This window comes from Anolis sagrei, chromosome 6, assembly GCF_037176765.1.
Source record: "Anolis sagrei isolate rAnoSag1 chromosome 6, rAnoSag1.mat, whole genome shotgun sequence".
NCBI lineage: Eukaryota > Metazoa > Chordata > Lepidosauria > Squamata > Dactyloidae > Anolis > Anolis sagrei.
Window position 1 is genome coordinate 73,281,946 of NC_090026.1, and position 15,806 is coordinate 73,297,751.

Genomic DNA, 15,806 nt, shown 5'->3' on the forward strand with positions numbered 1-15,806 from the left:
TACTTGGTTGTTTCATTTCACATAGGCATACTACTAGTTCTGACTAAAAAGTTTTCTGAAAAAGTTTTACAGCAGCAACAACTCCTCCCCCTCCTATTTTTCTTCTCCTTTGAGGAGTAGAATCCAATCCCCTTTCCTTCTATGCCATTTCTGCTTCTGGAGCCAGACTGCCCAGAAACTCATCTATTCTGTGAACTGAGGCATGCTTCTATTGATATCATTGAAGCCGGGGATATAGCTGAGGTACAGCTCTCACAAGTCCACACAATTGTTTGTGATTACTGGGGTGGTTGGGACTTTTGGCCTAAATACATATGTAAGTATCCATGATTCCAGCACAGCTGTAAAGTCGCCTCGTAGTTTTGTATTTTTTTTCCTCAGTAGACGCTAGAATCTATTTGATTAAGCCCCTCAGTAATGAGTGCTTGAAGTTCCATTGAAAGCAGGCTATATAAGGTCAGATGCTTGAACTAAAGTAAACAACTGAAAACAGTTCAGTGAATTATTGCAACAGAGCTTAAATGTTTTGACTTCTAGAAAACATTTGTGTACAACTGCAGAACACTTAAATTTGTGTGTCTTTTTAAAAACAAAAATAACTGTTTTTACAGATAATCAGATTATATTATTATTAAATTTTGTGAATTATCTTGCCAGGAGACTTAAATTGTGACTTAATCATGTGAATAAAACCCGGATTGAACCGTGCAGTTCATTTTAAATACATGGATTTTAAATAATTAAATTGGATGTTAACAGCTGCAGCAGCAGTTAAACTATATGTATGTATTGAAAAGCAGTATAATGAAACATATATCTTGCTTACTAAACACATGTAATCTGCAGGATCTTTTTTAAAAACCAGAATATTATTAATATAGGTCAGTATAACAACTTTGTCAGTTTTATATAGTATATGCTGCTGTCCTGAGAGTTACATACAGGGTAGAAATGATAGCATAATACACAGCACTTAGCTCATCCTGAATTAACCTTTGAGCTCGTTTTCTGTCTTAGAAACAGGAGAAACTATCAGTAATTTGAGTCCTTTGCGTCTTTCTGTTTAAATATATTTTAAAACATTTGTAATTTACATATATCTGTCTCTTTTGATAGAGTGGATTTTACCATGACCAACGAAATTACAGCAGCCTTAGACATAGTAAACCAGTTTCTACCTACCGTCCTCGGGTTTGTTTCATAATTTTATGAGGGTTTTTTTTTTACTAAACAGTCTTTCATAGTCATGACTTACAGCATGGAAGCTAACATTGTCATTATTAAAAGATCTGCTTGTTTTTTTGAAGTTGCATTTTGGATTAACATATTGCTAAGTATCATGTGTTTTCTTATGTTTTGCATAGACTACTAGTTGTGTGAATCAAATTATGTCTTAAAAGGAATGTGGGGTTTCTGAATTCAGAATAACATTTCCTTAACTTTGTGTGATGTGACTGCTGTGTCACATCACACATCTTATTTTTTTTTTAGAAACAACATGATTGACTGATTACTGCATTGTGATATACTATCCAAAAGTTTTTTGTAGCTCAGTCATTATTAAAATATTTTTAAAGTTTTGTGTCGTTATTAATTTTAGTTTATTTGAATGCCTTTTGCGTTTTGATGGTTTCAATTTATGGCAATACTAACAGTTTTGTGTGTGTGTTTATATATTTTGTATACAAAATGATATATGCTTAGAGCATCACCTGTAATAAAGTATCTTATTCTTGTCACAGTCATCATCTCTATACAGTGATCCTTTGGCAACAACTAAAACCCACAGGGTTAGTAGAGTGTGCTATAATTGTATATATTTACATATTGTAATATTCTGCAAATCTAAAAGTAGTGCTCTCTTCTATAGGTGCCTATAGATGTAAACACTGGCTTGATGAGAAGTGCCAGTTTGGTTCGTATGCAAAGTTGCATGCTTGCCTTGATTTTGCATTCAGAGAGTACTGTGACTTGGAAGCATTGTGTATTCTGATCTGAGAAGTTCAGGAATATAAGGGAGAAAGTCAAAATATAAGTGCATTGCAGAAAGTTAAATGTATGGTGGTATTTTCTTTTAAAGCCAAGGCATTTCAATTGCAATGTATTTGTATCAAATATAAAACATGTATGATAGCTCTTATATAGATTGTTTCTTTGTGTACTTAATGAGGTTCATCACTGACTTGCCTATTAAGATCTGGGTGCTGAGAATCATTCTATTGGTGCATATTACCCATTGAGTTGTAGCTTGCTCAGTATCTGTGGTACATCAGAGTGACCTGTACAAACCGCCTTGAAGCTCCATTAAATTTTTCAGGATTTATCAGAAAAAAATAATTCATTCCCGATTATGAAGCTATCTTGATTATGACTTTTATACTGCCCTCAAAATGATGGGAAGATAATTTTATGTAATTGTGCTTTGAATAGTTATTTTACAACTTGGCCAACACTTGCTTGCAGTTCCTATATTTTATTTATTCTCTGTTAGGTACATCCAAACTCTGTGGAGACTTTATAGCTACCTACTAATCTGTATTCATAATGAAAAGTGTTCTGTTGTTCATAAGTTCCTTAAATTTGGAGCATACATGGTTTCATTTTGAGAGTTTTTGGAATACTAGAAAGGCTAGAGTCTTAGAGTTCTATTCTATTTTCCCACTTTCCAGCAGAAACAGATAATAAACAAAAAGATCACAGGAAGAAATTAAGGCAATCCAATTAGTACCTGATTAGAATGGGAAATACTTTCTTCTAGTGTACTGTTTTTCAACTGTGTTTTATTGTTTGTAATTGAGTGCTTTAAGTTCTTCCAATTATTATTGGAAGACTAGTGTTTTTTCTCCCTTGTCCCCTTTTAAATTGTAGGATTTTCTATAGTTTGGCATGAAATTTGGAGTGCCTGATAAACTTTTTGAACAATTTGCTCCTTAAATTTGTATAATAAACTTAGAAATCTGCTAGAATGATAAGTAAGGAGTGCTTTCATTGAAGCGATGGAATGGCTACTGGATTACTTTACATAAGCATTGTGCTGTGTTAAATGGTGGGTTGTATTAAACCAATGATCCCTCTTTGAATGTGAATGAACTGCACGAAATACATATTAACTATATACCTGGAGTTTTCATTTGTAGTAAACAGTTCTGGCACAAAAATGTAATTCCGTTAAAGACAGTATTTATTATTGCAAAGCTGAGAATTGTTTTTGTTTGGCAAAGTCAATGGTCTGAATAATTGTTGCTGAAAAGAATAATATTTTGAGTTCTTTATTAAAGGTAACACAGACTGTGACTGCCGGTGTGTAATTTAGTAACATTTTGTTTCTTTTTAAATACAGTTTTCAGTGGAAAGTACATGCGTATTTGTATTTGGGAAAGATTCTGATAAGCTAGGGCAGTGGTGGACAAGATTTGTTTTGTGTGTCAGCGACTTGAGAAACTGCAAGTCGCTTCTGATGTGAGAGAATTGGCCATCTGCAAGGACATTGTACTGGGGATGCCTGGATGTTTTACCATCCTGTGGGAGGCTTCTCTCATGTCCCTGCATGGGAAGCTGGAGCTGACAGACGGGAGCTAACCCCCCTCCCAGATTCGAACTGCCAACCTTTTGGTCAGCAGCCCAGCTGGCACAACGGTATAGCCCATTGCACCATCGGGCTCCAATGGACAGGATATGAATTCACTTGACAGGAATGACTTGGCTCGAATGCTGATGATGGGTGGTCTAAAGATGAAAGTGGACAGGATAATCTATTTTCTATATGACACCTTTCCTTTCTTTCATCTATCTATTGCCCAACAAGATGCTAATAGGGACAGAACACATATCCTAGATGTCTAATCCTATTCAGAGGCTTCACTGTCTTTTCCCCATAATATCATCTTAACTTTTCATCCCCATTTTCCTCTTTTGCCTTCTAACTTTTCCTCCTCCTTTCTCTGTCCTCCATCCCCCCCTCCCCCCAAGATGCATGAAATAGGGTGCCCAGGTCTGCATGGTTGACAACTCCTAGTGCTTACAGGGCACTTAAATGCGCTGTCTTGTTCTTTAGTATCCTTACTACAAATCTATTTTCTATCTTCTGCAGGCATCATTATATGGTGATGAATTCACTCAGCCATATAGTAGACGGACTGTAAGCCTACAGGGCTTTTGCTTTAGTTTTATGGAATAGCTTTTCTGTGAGAAGTAGCTGATGAAGCAAATTCTTACTTTTCCTTTTCAAATTATTTTAGCCTTCTGAATATAGCTATTCTTCTTCAAGAACAAGTTCAGCACGAAGTAGTCCAGTGGTGAGAAGTTTATTGCATGTCTTCCCTTCCTTTCTCCTGTTTAACCATGTGTGTGAATCACTGCTGATAAATGCATGGATTGTAGATTTTCAATTTGTTTCACTGAAAATGCAAAACATTAATTGGAAGTAAACTTCATTGGCAGTCATTCTGAGGATGTTTGTAGAAATGCATGTCTGTAAAATATATATTTTGAATGTAGGATATTAAACTTTGGAGAAAAAACTTGAACAGAAGTAGAAATTACCTCACAATGTAGGAAAATGTGAATAAATAGGTAGGTATAATAAATAGATGCAGTGAAGGCATTGTTCTATTGGCTTTACGTGGGGGATGTATGTCATTTATAGTAAGAAGACAGGACATTTCAGAACAGGTTGAGTATCCTTTATCTGGAATTCTGAAATACTATAGTCCAAAATCCAAAACTGTCTATGTGATGGCTTAAATATTGACACTCTTACTTTCTGTAAGTGAAATATACACAGACTTTGTTTTATGGTGAAAATTATTATAAATATTGTGTGTAAAGTTCTGGTTATGTATATAGGGCGTATATGAAATATAAATGATTTTCGTGTTTAGATTTGGGTCCCAAGATATCTCGTTATGTATATTTCAAGTATTTTAGCATTCAAACAAATCCAAAATACAGAACACTTCTGGTCCCAATCCTTTCAGATAAGGTCAACTTTCAAGCACTCTATGTCTTACACACCGCGTTTTAGATGGAATACATCTATGACAGGAACTGTCACAAATTCCATAATTACTCTTTTTATTGATATTCAGCATTCCCTTTTAGATACTGTGAGAGTGATCTTGTCCTGTCGAGTCAAGTTGGAGTATGATGTGTTCACCTCAGATTTGTACATCTTGCTTTATTCACCATTTTTAAAAAAGCAGACTGCTTATACTTTAAAAGTGCATGTTCAACTTAGCATTAAGCATTAATCTCTAGAATTTTTGCATGATAATCTACTTAATATGGAAGCTGTGAACATGATGCTTGATATAACCACACAGGTCTTGGAATATATTATTGTTCGGTGAAAGTACCATATACACATTGTTTTCTACAATGCTGAAAGGAAATGCTCGTATTAAAAGAAAAAGTATGAACTGGGTGTATACAGGTTGCATCTCTTCATTTGATGTGAATAGTGCAGGTGTGGCAGCCACACTCCTTCTCCAAACACAGAATGTTCTACTGTGTTACTCCCCCCAAAACATAATTTCAAAATGTCCTTTTCACACTCTGATGTGTTTTTTAGGGGAGGGTTAAACCGCTAAATTGCAGAACTTGCTGACTGGAAGGTCGGCAGTTCAAATTTTTGGGACAGGGTGAGCTCCTGTTGTTAGCCCCAGCTTCTGCCAACCTAGCAGTTCAAAAACATGCAAGTGTGAATAGATAATTAGGTACCGTTTCGGCTGAAAGGCAACAACGCTTCATGCAGTCATGCCAACCACATGACCTAGGAGGCTTCTACAGACAACGCCAGGTCTTCAGCTTAGAAATGGAGATAAGCACCACCCCTCAGAGTCGGACTTGACTAGACTAAATGTCAAGGGGAAACCTTTACCTTTCTCTTTACTATTTACTGTTCTTTTTAACTTTTGTTTTTCACCTTTTAAACTTGCCTAGTGTAGAGTGTTAGCCACCTTGAGTCTCAATGGGGAGTGTAAATAAAGATAATAATAACAACAGCATAGTGCTACCTTACAACATCTTCCCGATGTGGTTAATGAAAGAACTGTCTTTATCTGAAGTGAGCATTGCTAATACCATGTTTTTTTGAGCATGTTAGATGTTGCAGTCCAACATCTTCGGCTATAGGTTGTGAGGAAAAACTCTAACGTAATTAAGAAACAAAATTCAGGATAGATAAGTACAGGTTCTTATCTTAATAACTGGGATCTTGGTGCTAAGGAATAGGTTAACGAATTGCGTGCCAAATGAATCCCTTTGCTTTTTGTTTCTCATTTAAGTGAATAATCACTGTTTAGTCCTCTAAATGAAGAAAGCATTACACCAAGTAGTCAGATCTGTAATACATCCTGACATTCTGTAGTTCAGCCCTGACTGCCTCTGCATATGACCTGCTATTAATTGTTTCAATGCATACATGAAGTTTCTCTGTTTTGCTTTGAAAAATCCACATTCATATGGAGTCTTCCCTTCCTGACCATGGGTGTTTTGCTAGCAAGCAACAGTGTTATCAAAGGCATTGCAGAGCTATTATTTCTGTTTGGTGCATTGATATGTGCGTGTGTGTTTTATACAAGTGAATGTATATCACAAAGCAAGCTATAATGATCGATCTTTGAATTTTATAGTTTACAGATGATGAATCAGGGAGCGTTGCATCCTCTAACCGTGCCGTTCGAGGGCGGAGGGATAGCGTGGTGAGCGTAGTTGCATGATTGCCATGTTCTGATTTTTTCAACTGCAACACGTGAATTTCCACAAGCCTGGTTCTGAGTTTGATAGTCACAATTCACGTTGTGTGCACATAATAGTTTGAAGTAGTTTTGTCCTGTTTCAATCCTTAAATTTGGGTTGCATGATACCAGTAATTTGGACCTCAGAAATAAATGTACCTGTTGGGTGTCATATCCTAATGTAAAAGCAGTCCTTCTATATGTATTTTGGGAGGTTTTTTTCTCTAATATAATTTTAAATTAGTTTAAATAAAGAATAGAATATACTTTTAAAGTAGAAAAACATCAAATTTATTCCATACATAGAATACATTTAAATCAACACAGAATTTTTCAAATTCAGTTAACTTGGTGGTTTTCAACCTGTGGGTCTCCAGATGTTTTGGCCTTCAACTCCCAGACATCCTAACAGCTGGTAAACTGTCTGGGATTTCTGGAAGTTGTAGGCCAAAACACCTGGAAATCCACTGTTTGAGAACCACTGATTTAACCAGTCTTTTGGAAGTATGTCCTCCATTTACTTGTATTTGGAAGCATCTTCATTTCTAAGAATAGCAAGTCAGTTAACTAAAATACTATTGTGAAGTCATAGATCTCAGATATTCTAAATATCTCAAGAGTGCCTTGGGGATGATAGAAGTAATATAATACAGATCTGAAAAACAGTTAAGTTTTACTTTATATTGTCCAGCATCTATCCACAATAGCTGTCTCATGCCTCATTATTTTGAGTGTTTTGGGCTATGCATAACCTTAAAATTATTTCCTCTAGGCTTAGAAAGTATCTCTGCATGCCAGAATTGTTTATTGACAGTAAGCAGTGTACTGTTAAAACACTGCCTTCTTGTTCCCATTTAGCTCCTTGGGGAAGTTGTTGAAATCACCAAAAACTTTCTGGGTTTAAATTGTTAGTTAAATTCAAAATCTGACTTGTTAATCCAGAGTTTGAAGCTATCTTATAGAACCAGACTTTTTAGAGAAACTACAAGTCAGGGTTCATATTTAGAAATCATGTTAAATTTAAGTGTAGAAGTGTAGATATATGAAAAAAGCACAGATAACTAACAGATTGTGGAACAATTTCTTTTAGAATGATAAATAATATATTTAAGGCAACATATTCACATAGGTGTCCCAAAAGTATTTTTAAAAGATGTGTGTGCTCAATACTGGAGACAGATAAGAGACAATATATTTTTCTGTTTCACAAATGTTGACATTTTATTTTTATTGACTTCTCCAGCTGGCAAAACCAGTTTTGCCTTTCTTTCATAGCAGAATTGCCAAGTAGAAAAGACTTGAATTGGGTTTGTCTGAAACAGGCTAGTAGATTTTAGAGATAAATCATTTTTCTGACTGCAAGCTAGAGGTTTTTTCCTAGTACAGTATTTATAGTATGGTACTCAAAAGTATCAAAAAGATATATCCTGCAGTGTAGTGATCTCTGTCACAATTCTTCATATGTATGACATTACTCACAAATAATTTGGGATTATATACAGCCCTCCATATCACTGACTCTGTATCCACTGTTTTAGCCATCCACAGTTGAAAATATTTTTAATTAAAAAAGCAAATCCTATATAAGAGACTCCTCTTTACAATGCCATTGTATGTAATGCATTGTATGTAATGCAACTTACAATGCCATTGTATGTAATGCAACTTGAATATCCACAGATAGTGGTATCTGTAATAACACCTGAAACCAAATCCCAGCAAATACCAAGAGCTCACTGTCTTATTGGATGGCAATTTACTTTGTTCTGCTGTATCCCTGAAACACTTTTGATGCATGTTTTTCATAAGGAGCTTGAATTGTGAAATTAAGCCAAAGTATAACAAGTTATAGATTTCAACAAGTCCATTTGACCTTGATTTAATTTTCAAACTTTCTCTTTATGGAAATTGCTGGTTCAAATTAGTTATTTGGTAGGTGTTCTAAGACGAGATTTGTTTTTTTCAATGACAGATTTTCTTTCAGCAACTCTCATTGTTATATTCAGCTGCTTAGCAAAATTTGAATTATGCATATAAACATTTAATCTAAGGAGTAACCTTAGAATTGTGATTAAATCTTTATCTAAACATCTGCTTTAGGTCATCTTGATAAAAATTGATAGCTTAATATTCAGCAGCATTTTAAATGCAAATGAATGCGACCACCCAAGGTTCTGTGGCTTTCAGCTTATTGCTACAGAGCAGCCTTCCTGAGGTACTGTAGAACATCACTGAGAGAGGCATGACCTTCTGGATATCGCTGAACCATAACTATCACTGTCACTTAGTATTGACAGTGTTGGTTAGTGATCCAACAATATCTGGATTCTGGATTTGCTATCACCTCTGCTGTAGACCTACATCTATATATAATATATATATATATATATATATATATATATATATATATATATTATATTTACAAATATGTACATTCTGCACTGTGACTCTTGGGTCAACTTCCAGAGGAAGTTGATCATAGAATTGCACCTTGGATGGAAGTTGACCATAGAGTCACACTGGAAGGCTTAAAAAATCCTTAAGAAGTATCCTCTCGTGTAGAAAAATTGCAGGGCTATATTCATGTTTTTCCCCACTTTGTGGAGGGTTGTCAATATTGCTTTGTTTTTGTTTTTACCTATGAAGTGTGAGAGGGTAAGTTATGTAACTGACATAATGTGAATTGGGTGTATAAGTAAAGGCAGTCCCCAAGTTACAAACAAGATAGGTTCTGTAGGTTTGTTCCTAAGTTGAATTTTTTTGTAAGTTAAAATGGGTACTTTTTAAAGTGTAACTCCAGACAAATATATGTATGTATGTATGTATGTATGTATGTGTATGAGCTTTGGACAGCATTGGGAAGGGTTAACACTCTCTGTGCCCCTGTTCAGAAGATTCTATCTCACTTTCTGTCCCTGTGATAAGTGGATTTTTTTAAAAAAAAAAATGGCTTGTGAAAACAAGGATTGGCGATCAAGGTTCAGTGGAGACACCTTTTCTCCATGATAACTCTTCCAGGAGTGAATTTCCCTTTCTTGGTGCAGATTTCTCACTTCCTGTTGTCTTATCCCTGTTCTTAACTATGAGCCATTTGTACGTTGGGTGTTTGTAACTCAGGAACTGCCTGTACTGTAAATTTGATACCAAGGAAGGTGTATATTGATAAAATATGATTTAATCATACGTTTCTGACATTTTATATTCTGTCTGTCATTTTTCTCTCCATCTGTTTGTCTTTGTCATTCAAGTCATCTGACTTTTCTGATCAGAGTGAAACTGCAGCTGATTATTTTAGTCGCTCTAATCGTAGGGGAAGCATTGTGTCTGACTTGGATGATGTCAGCATTCCAGACATGAATAGTGTGAGTGTGCTTGTTATTGTGCTGTTGTCATAGCTGTGTGTTTGATAGGGGCTATCTTTTTTCCTGGGAGTAGAATATTAGCATTCTAATAAAGGTTTCAGTAACACAAATCATTGTGTAATGCATTTTGTTCCTTGCAGTATTAAAAGTTTTAAGAAATACAGAATCTAACTTGCATGTTGAATTTGAAATACAGGGTGTTTCAAAATAATGGACCTAGTTTCAAAGCACTATATTTCTCAGTGGCAACATGTTACAATTAAAAAGAAGTTACAAACGGTTCAATGGGTTATCAAGTTTTTGCAGATCAATGCTAAACTGCAGATAAAACACACACTGCTCCTCAGTTGTGGGTTCTGTCTTGCGGAATTGAGCCTTACATTGTGTGGTTGCCATCTAGTGGATTATTTAGGCTAGGGGCTGTTTGTGCATTGGGAGAGGTATCAAGTAATAATAATTTGAAACTCGATGTCCCATCTTTTTAACTGGTAAGAGTTCAATTCATGGGTGGTTTACAGAGCTGTAGTGGTTTCAGATTAAATCCATCTTTCTGAAACACCCTGTATGTTACTCTTTAAAAATATGTTCCTTAAATATCTTGTATTAATCTTGTTATAAGATGCCTTCCCTCATAATAGGAAAAGGTGGCATATAAATTAAATAATATATATACATATACACATGAGTTTTGGATAGAGGGTTTTTCTTTTCATTGGATAATACTGCAGAATGTTCACTTTCTATCTAAATATTGAAGTTTCCATTTAAAAACCTGAGTGCAAGTTTCCATTTTAGATATATTTCACAAAATGTTAATAGTGCCCTCCATATTTGTGGCTTTAACATTCACAAATTTGATTATTTGCAATCTTGTAGCTGCTGTGTAATTAGAAACTCTGGGCAAGGCTGCTTGGAGGACTGGAGATGGAGAGGAGGAAGGAGAGAAGAAGAGGGGAGATGTTCATCTATCAGTTGCTGCTGGCTTCAGTGTGCCAGGAAAGCAGAGGAACTTTAAAAACCTGACTGGTGACATTGTGGAAAAGGGAGCTGCAAGGAGGAGAGAAGAAGCAAAAGTCAAACAGCTTGTCATGGCTGCTCAAAAATTCTGGCTGAGATGTTGTGGTGCCAAGCTGAGAAAGGGAGCTATGAGCAGGAGCTGTTGGTGGGAAAGGAGACTGGAGCATGACATGTAGGAGAGGCAGTTACTATATTCACATCACACACTCCCAGTTTCACAGGGATTCTGTGCCCCTTACTGCCACAAATGTGGATGGCCTTGAAGATTGCTTGTGTATGTCTGAATGCTATCAGTGCTATTAATCTCACTTATATCTAATACTTATAGCACTGTAAATGGTTGTACTACTTAAATGCATGTAGAGATCTTGACTGCAGTATACAAAATGCCTATGTTTCTTGTTGGAAAAAAATACCCTGACTACTTCGCTCATTAAAGGTAATTTACCACTGTAAAGATTTTGAATACATTCAAATGTCTACTTTGTAAATATTCTTTGTGAAGGAGAGATCATCTTCATTGCAGTGTTAAAAATGACTAGTTTCTGACATGTTTCTAGTGGAGATACAGTACTCTCTCTGTCTATTACCCATAAGCTTCGTTGTGGTTTACCACATCTAAACATAATATAAAGTTTCCTTAGTAGTGAATCCTGACTGGCATTAATCATGGTTGAGGTCTGTGTTGTAATCCTTTAATGATGGCTAAGCCAGGACTGATAGGTTTAATTTGCACAAGAGAAAGGAAGGGTCAGAAGGTAAGACAACACAACTTTTCTTATCTCTCAAGCAATCTGTTATTATGTTCTTGCCAGAAGATTGGTACAGACTGAGAAGCTCAGAGGAGGTCCTGCTAGGAATTATTTTCTCAAATAAAATTCAGAATCCCTTAAATTCATGTCTTGAAGTGATACGGCAGAAAACATTTAAATTATCCTATAACTAACTTGTGCTGCTGCACATAGACAATTGTAAAAACGAAGATCAAATGATACTTATGCTTAGTGAGTAAGCATACATTGTACTTATCCTCTGACATCAGATTGTAGCTTCTATACTTCATGAAATGCCACTTCAGGCCTTTAGTAAATATTAGAGTTCTTTATGGAAGTGTGGGGATTAAATGTTTATGTTTGTGCATGGTTGTCCTGTGTCTATAAAATATTCAAGGTAGCTGCTACTTGCTGGTAGGATGATTCAGACACACTTGGATGGAAAGCTGAACAAAAACCTGTGATTTAGCTATTACTTTAATTTTAGTATGTTGAATTAATAATTAGGGAATGAAGATACTGACATGCATGTGTGGAAGCTTTGTTTGATTCATAATCCATAGTGGTTGAAACGAACCTTGGAGATAATGCACTGGAATTGATAATCTGATTACTTGTGAGTAAAGAGTGATGTTCATGATGTAATGTAATGCTGGTGAAAAATAGAAATGACATATCAAGTAACTTTACTGATTCCTGCTAATACATGAGTAAATAAAGTGTGGACTGCTAGGGCTGGTTTTGTGGCCACAAGGGGTTAAAATAAAACCTAAAAAAACCCCTTTTAGTGGTTGCTTCAGAATGCCCTCAAAATATATGCCCGCCTACTACATTTGGAGGGTTTCTGGGCTCCTAGGGATCAAAAAACAAGTTTTGCACAATTTAAAAAATGTCACTAGGTATTCAAAAATGGCCACTGAGGGTATTGGGGGGGGGGCATTTCTATCATACTTTGTGGGGGCCTGGATTCATTTAGTTCCCAGACTTTTAACCCCTCCCCACCAACCCTCCCCCAAAAAACTAAATGTGATGAAAGTGCCCCACCCCCTTGGAGCCATTACATGCAATGATGTTATTTATTTATTTATTTTTCTTTGTGGGGTGGCAATTCAAGATATCCTAGGAGACTAATATAGACTCCAGTCTTCCACAGTATCATTATGATTGGAAAATCATTTTCAAAAATGTCTACAGGGGAATATCTGGACATCTCCTGCTGTAACTTGAAGAAATGTGGAACGGTGAATGATGGAATGAGAGGAAGACAAGGACAAGGAGATGATCTAGCATTCTAAATGCTGTGAATTACAAGGAAAATATGCACATTATTTTAGTAATTGAGTCCTAATATGTGGACTATTATACAAGCATATGCTTAAAGATTTCATGTCTTAGTAATAATACAATATTAAAGAAAATTTCTGATGCATTTAAAATATATTGACAACACATATATTAACAAAATTTATTCCACAGGTTTTAGCACCAAAATTAATATTTTGTATAAACATGGGAAGAAAACCATTAAAATATATTTTATTATTGTTTTAATTTTCTATGTATTCATACTCACATAATAGGGCCTTGAGGGGAAAAAACACTTAATTCTATTTTCTTTATATTTTCAGATTGAGGAGAAGAGTGATAGGCCATACTCTGATTCATACGTTCGGGTGAGTTTTTTTTTTTAAAATGTTGGCATCAGATTATGAGGAAAAAATTGTATTTCAAAAATACTCATTGGACTGCAAGTGTATGGCAGTGTCTCAACCTGTTTTTCTAGCTTACGTTGCATTTTCTGAATGTTGTGATAGCAGAATTTGTGTGGATCAGGAATGGGGAAAATGCAGGCTATGGTCAACATGAGCCCCAATTCCTATATTGCAGGTCCCAGGTTCCCTGATGTCCCACATTTTTAAAAATAAACATAGAAATAAATAATTTTGAGGGGGTTACCCACTTCTCCTTGTGGCTCAAGACAGGGTACAGTTAAAATACATAGATAAAACAAAGAACCATAAAAACACATATACAGGATAGGATCTGTTTCCTACACAAAGGAAAGGAGAGGTGGAGAGATACAAGGAGAACTAAGGAGAGATCAATAGGAAGAAAAAGGAAAGTTGGGTGTGTGTGGAGAGATCAAAAGAGAGAAAGTGGGGGGAGGATTGGAGTGATTGATAGGAAGAACAGGGAAATGGGGTTTGAAGAAAAGGGAAAAGAGGTTTGTAGAGATCTACAGGATGTAAAGGAAAAGAGTTTGGAGAGATCTATAGGAAGAAAGAGGGGAAAGAGGTTTGGAGAGCAATATGATGAACAGGGAAATGGGAGTTTTGAGAGATCAGTAGAAAGAAAAGGGAAAGTGGGTCTGGAGAGAGATCAGTAGGAAGTAAAAGGAACATGGGATGGAGAGATACAGACACACTTTGGCTCAGCGCTAAGATTTCATGGCAGAGAAAGAGAGGAGAGGCCCATTTGTAACTATGATTTGTTTGTAAGTTGGATGTTCGTAACTCAGGGACTGCCTGTATTAAAATATTGAACAAACATTAAAACACTAGTACTAATAAAATATAAATATATAATTCATGGATTAAAATTGTCTGAGTGGTTGAAGTAAAAAACCCCTGGAAAACCCAAGTGTCTGGGGAGGATTATATGGGAGAAGGCCATCCTTTAGGTAACCTGGACACAAACTATATAAGACTTTAAAAGTCAAAATCAACTTTGCCTGGGAACTAATTGACAACCAGTGGAGAGACTTTATATAGCTGCAATATGCTCACTCCTAGATGTACCCATAACATTTCTGACTGTCATGTTAAGAATGTACCCATAGATAAAAACATGTCTAGGAAAAGACTAAAAGCTGCTCTCTTCAGCAGAATTATGCTTTAAAACATCTCCTTGCAATAACAAAAATTGGTCAAAGACCGACTAAGAAATGCAGGAAGAACCTTCTTATTTCAATTCCTGAAATGGAAGGCAAACCTGTTACTATCTCCAGCTCTGTGTTCAATGACCATAGAGCCCTTGAGAACATGATAATATTGTGGAGCTGTTCAAGCAAGAAAGGGAATCCAAAGAGGATATCTGAGGGTTCTGCTAACTGAAAAGTTAGTGCCGGGATTTGGGGGGGGGGGGGGGGGGGGAGTGAGAATAAGCATATTTTTTTCATAGACAAGAATTACCCAATTAGTTGTTATAGGGAGAGTACTCTGGGTCTAGATACAAAATATTATGCACCTCCCAAGTAGTCTTCAGTTTAACTTCAGTTGGAAGAACTATGACAAGCCTACAGTTCATTCCCTATTGCTGTTTGAAAGACAGGTTTTAAATAGATCCAGCACATCTTAGCTGGAACAGAGATGGATTAAAAGAGAAAAAATCATACAAGCACATGAATGTTGTGAGAACTTGAACAATGTACTTTTATGAGTAGAATAACAAATATCATTGTGAGCAGTTTTTTTTAATGAAGCAGTGTTATTTGTATGTGGAAACATCAACTGCATGCTTTATTTGGGGGATTTTCTGTAATTTTAACACCATGGCTTTTTTTTCTTTAGCCAGCATCTCGCAATTCAGCAACACCTCTTAGTGGAAATTCATCTAGACGGGGAAGTGGAGATACCAGCAGTTTGGTGGATCCTGATACCTCCTTGAGTGAATTGCGGGTGAGCATCCACTGTTGACTAAAATTAAAAGGATATCTTCATTAATTCGAAGAGGATGACATTTCTAAGATGCAAGACCCACTATTAATTTTGGGTTTCGGGATTAACTATGTAGAATGGGGTAGATGTTCTATCTTAAGTACTCTCTTAGTCATGTGAACTAATTTTTTAAATAAAAGGATGTAAATCACATTGACATTACTAGTTTAACTTCCAATTAAATGTTCATAGAATGTGCTT

General features: G+C 35.9%; 1 protein-coding gene across 15 annotated transcripts in view; it reads left to right on the plus strand.

The window, feature by feature from the left end:
• LRRFIP2 (LRR binding FLII interacting protein 2) overlaps window positions 1-15,806 on the plus strand; it is a 55,919-nt gene that overhangs the window by 22,454 nt on the left and 17,659 nt on the right. For 6 of the 15 annotated variants that reach the window (XM_060781660.2, XM_060781664.2, XM_067470194.1 and 3 more), the window contains 9 exons: window positions 1,117-1,191; window positions 1,743-1,790; window positions 1,871-1,915; window positions 4,091-4,138; window positions 4,239-4,295; window positions 6,633-6,701; window positions 9,986-10,099; window positions 13,518-13,562; window positions 15,459-15,566. In XM_060781660.2, coding sequence (XP_060637643.2) covers window positions 1,117-1,191; window positions 1,743-1,790; window positions 1,871-1,915; window positions 4,091-4,138; window positions 4,239-4,295; window positions 6,633-6,701; window positions 9,986-10,099; window positions 13,518-13,562; window positions 15,459-15,566 — 609 coding nt within the window. The remainder of the gene's footprint in view (window positions 1-1,116; window positions 1,192-1,742; window positions 1,791-1,870; window positions 1,916-4,090; window positions 4,139-4,238; window positions 4,296-6,632; window positions 6,702-9,985; window positions 10,100-13,517; window positions 13,563-15,458; window positions 15,567-15,806) is intronic. The other 9 variants (XM_060781665.2, XM_060781666.2, XM_060781668.2 and 6 more) reach the window with 4 other exon arrangements.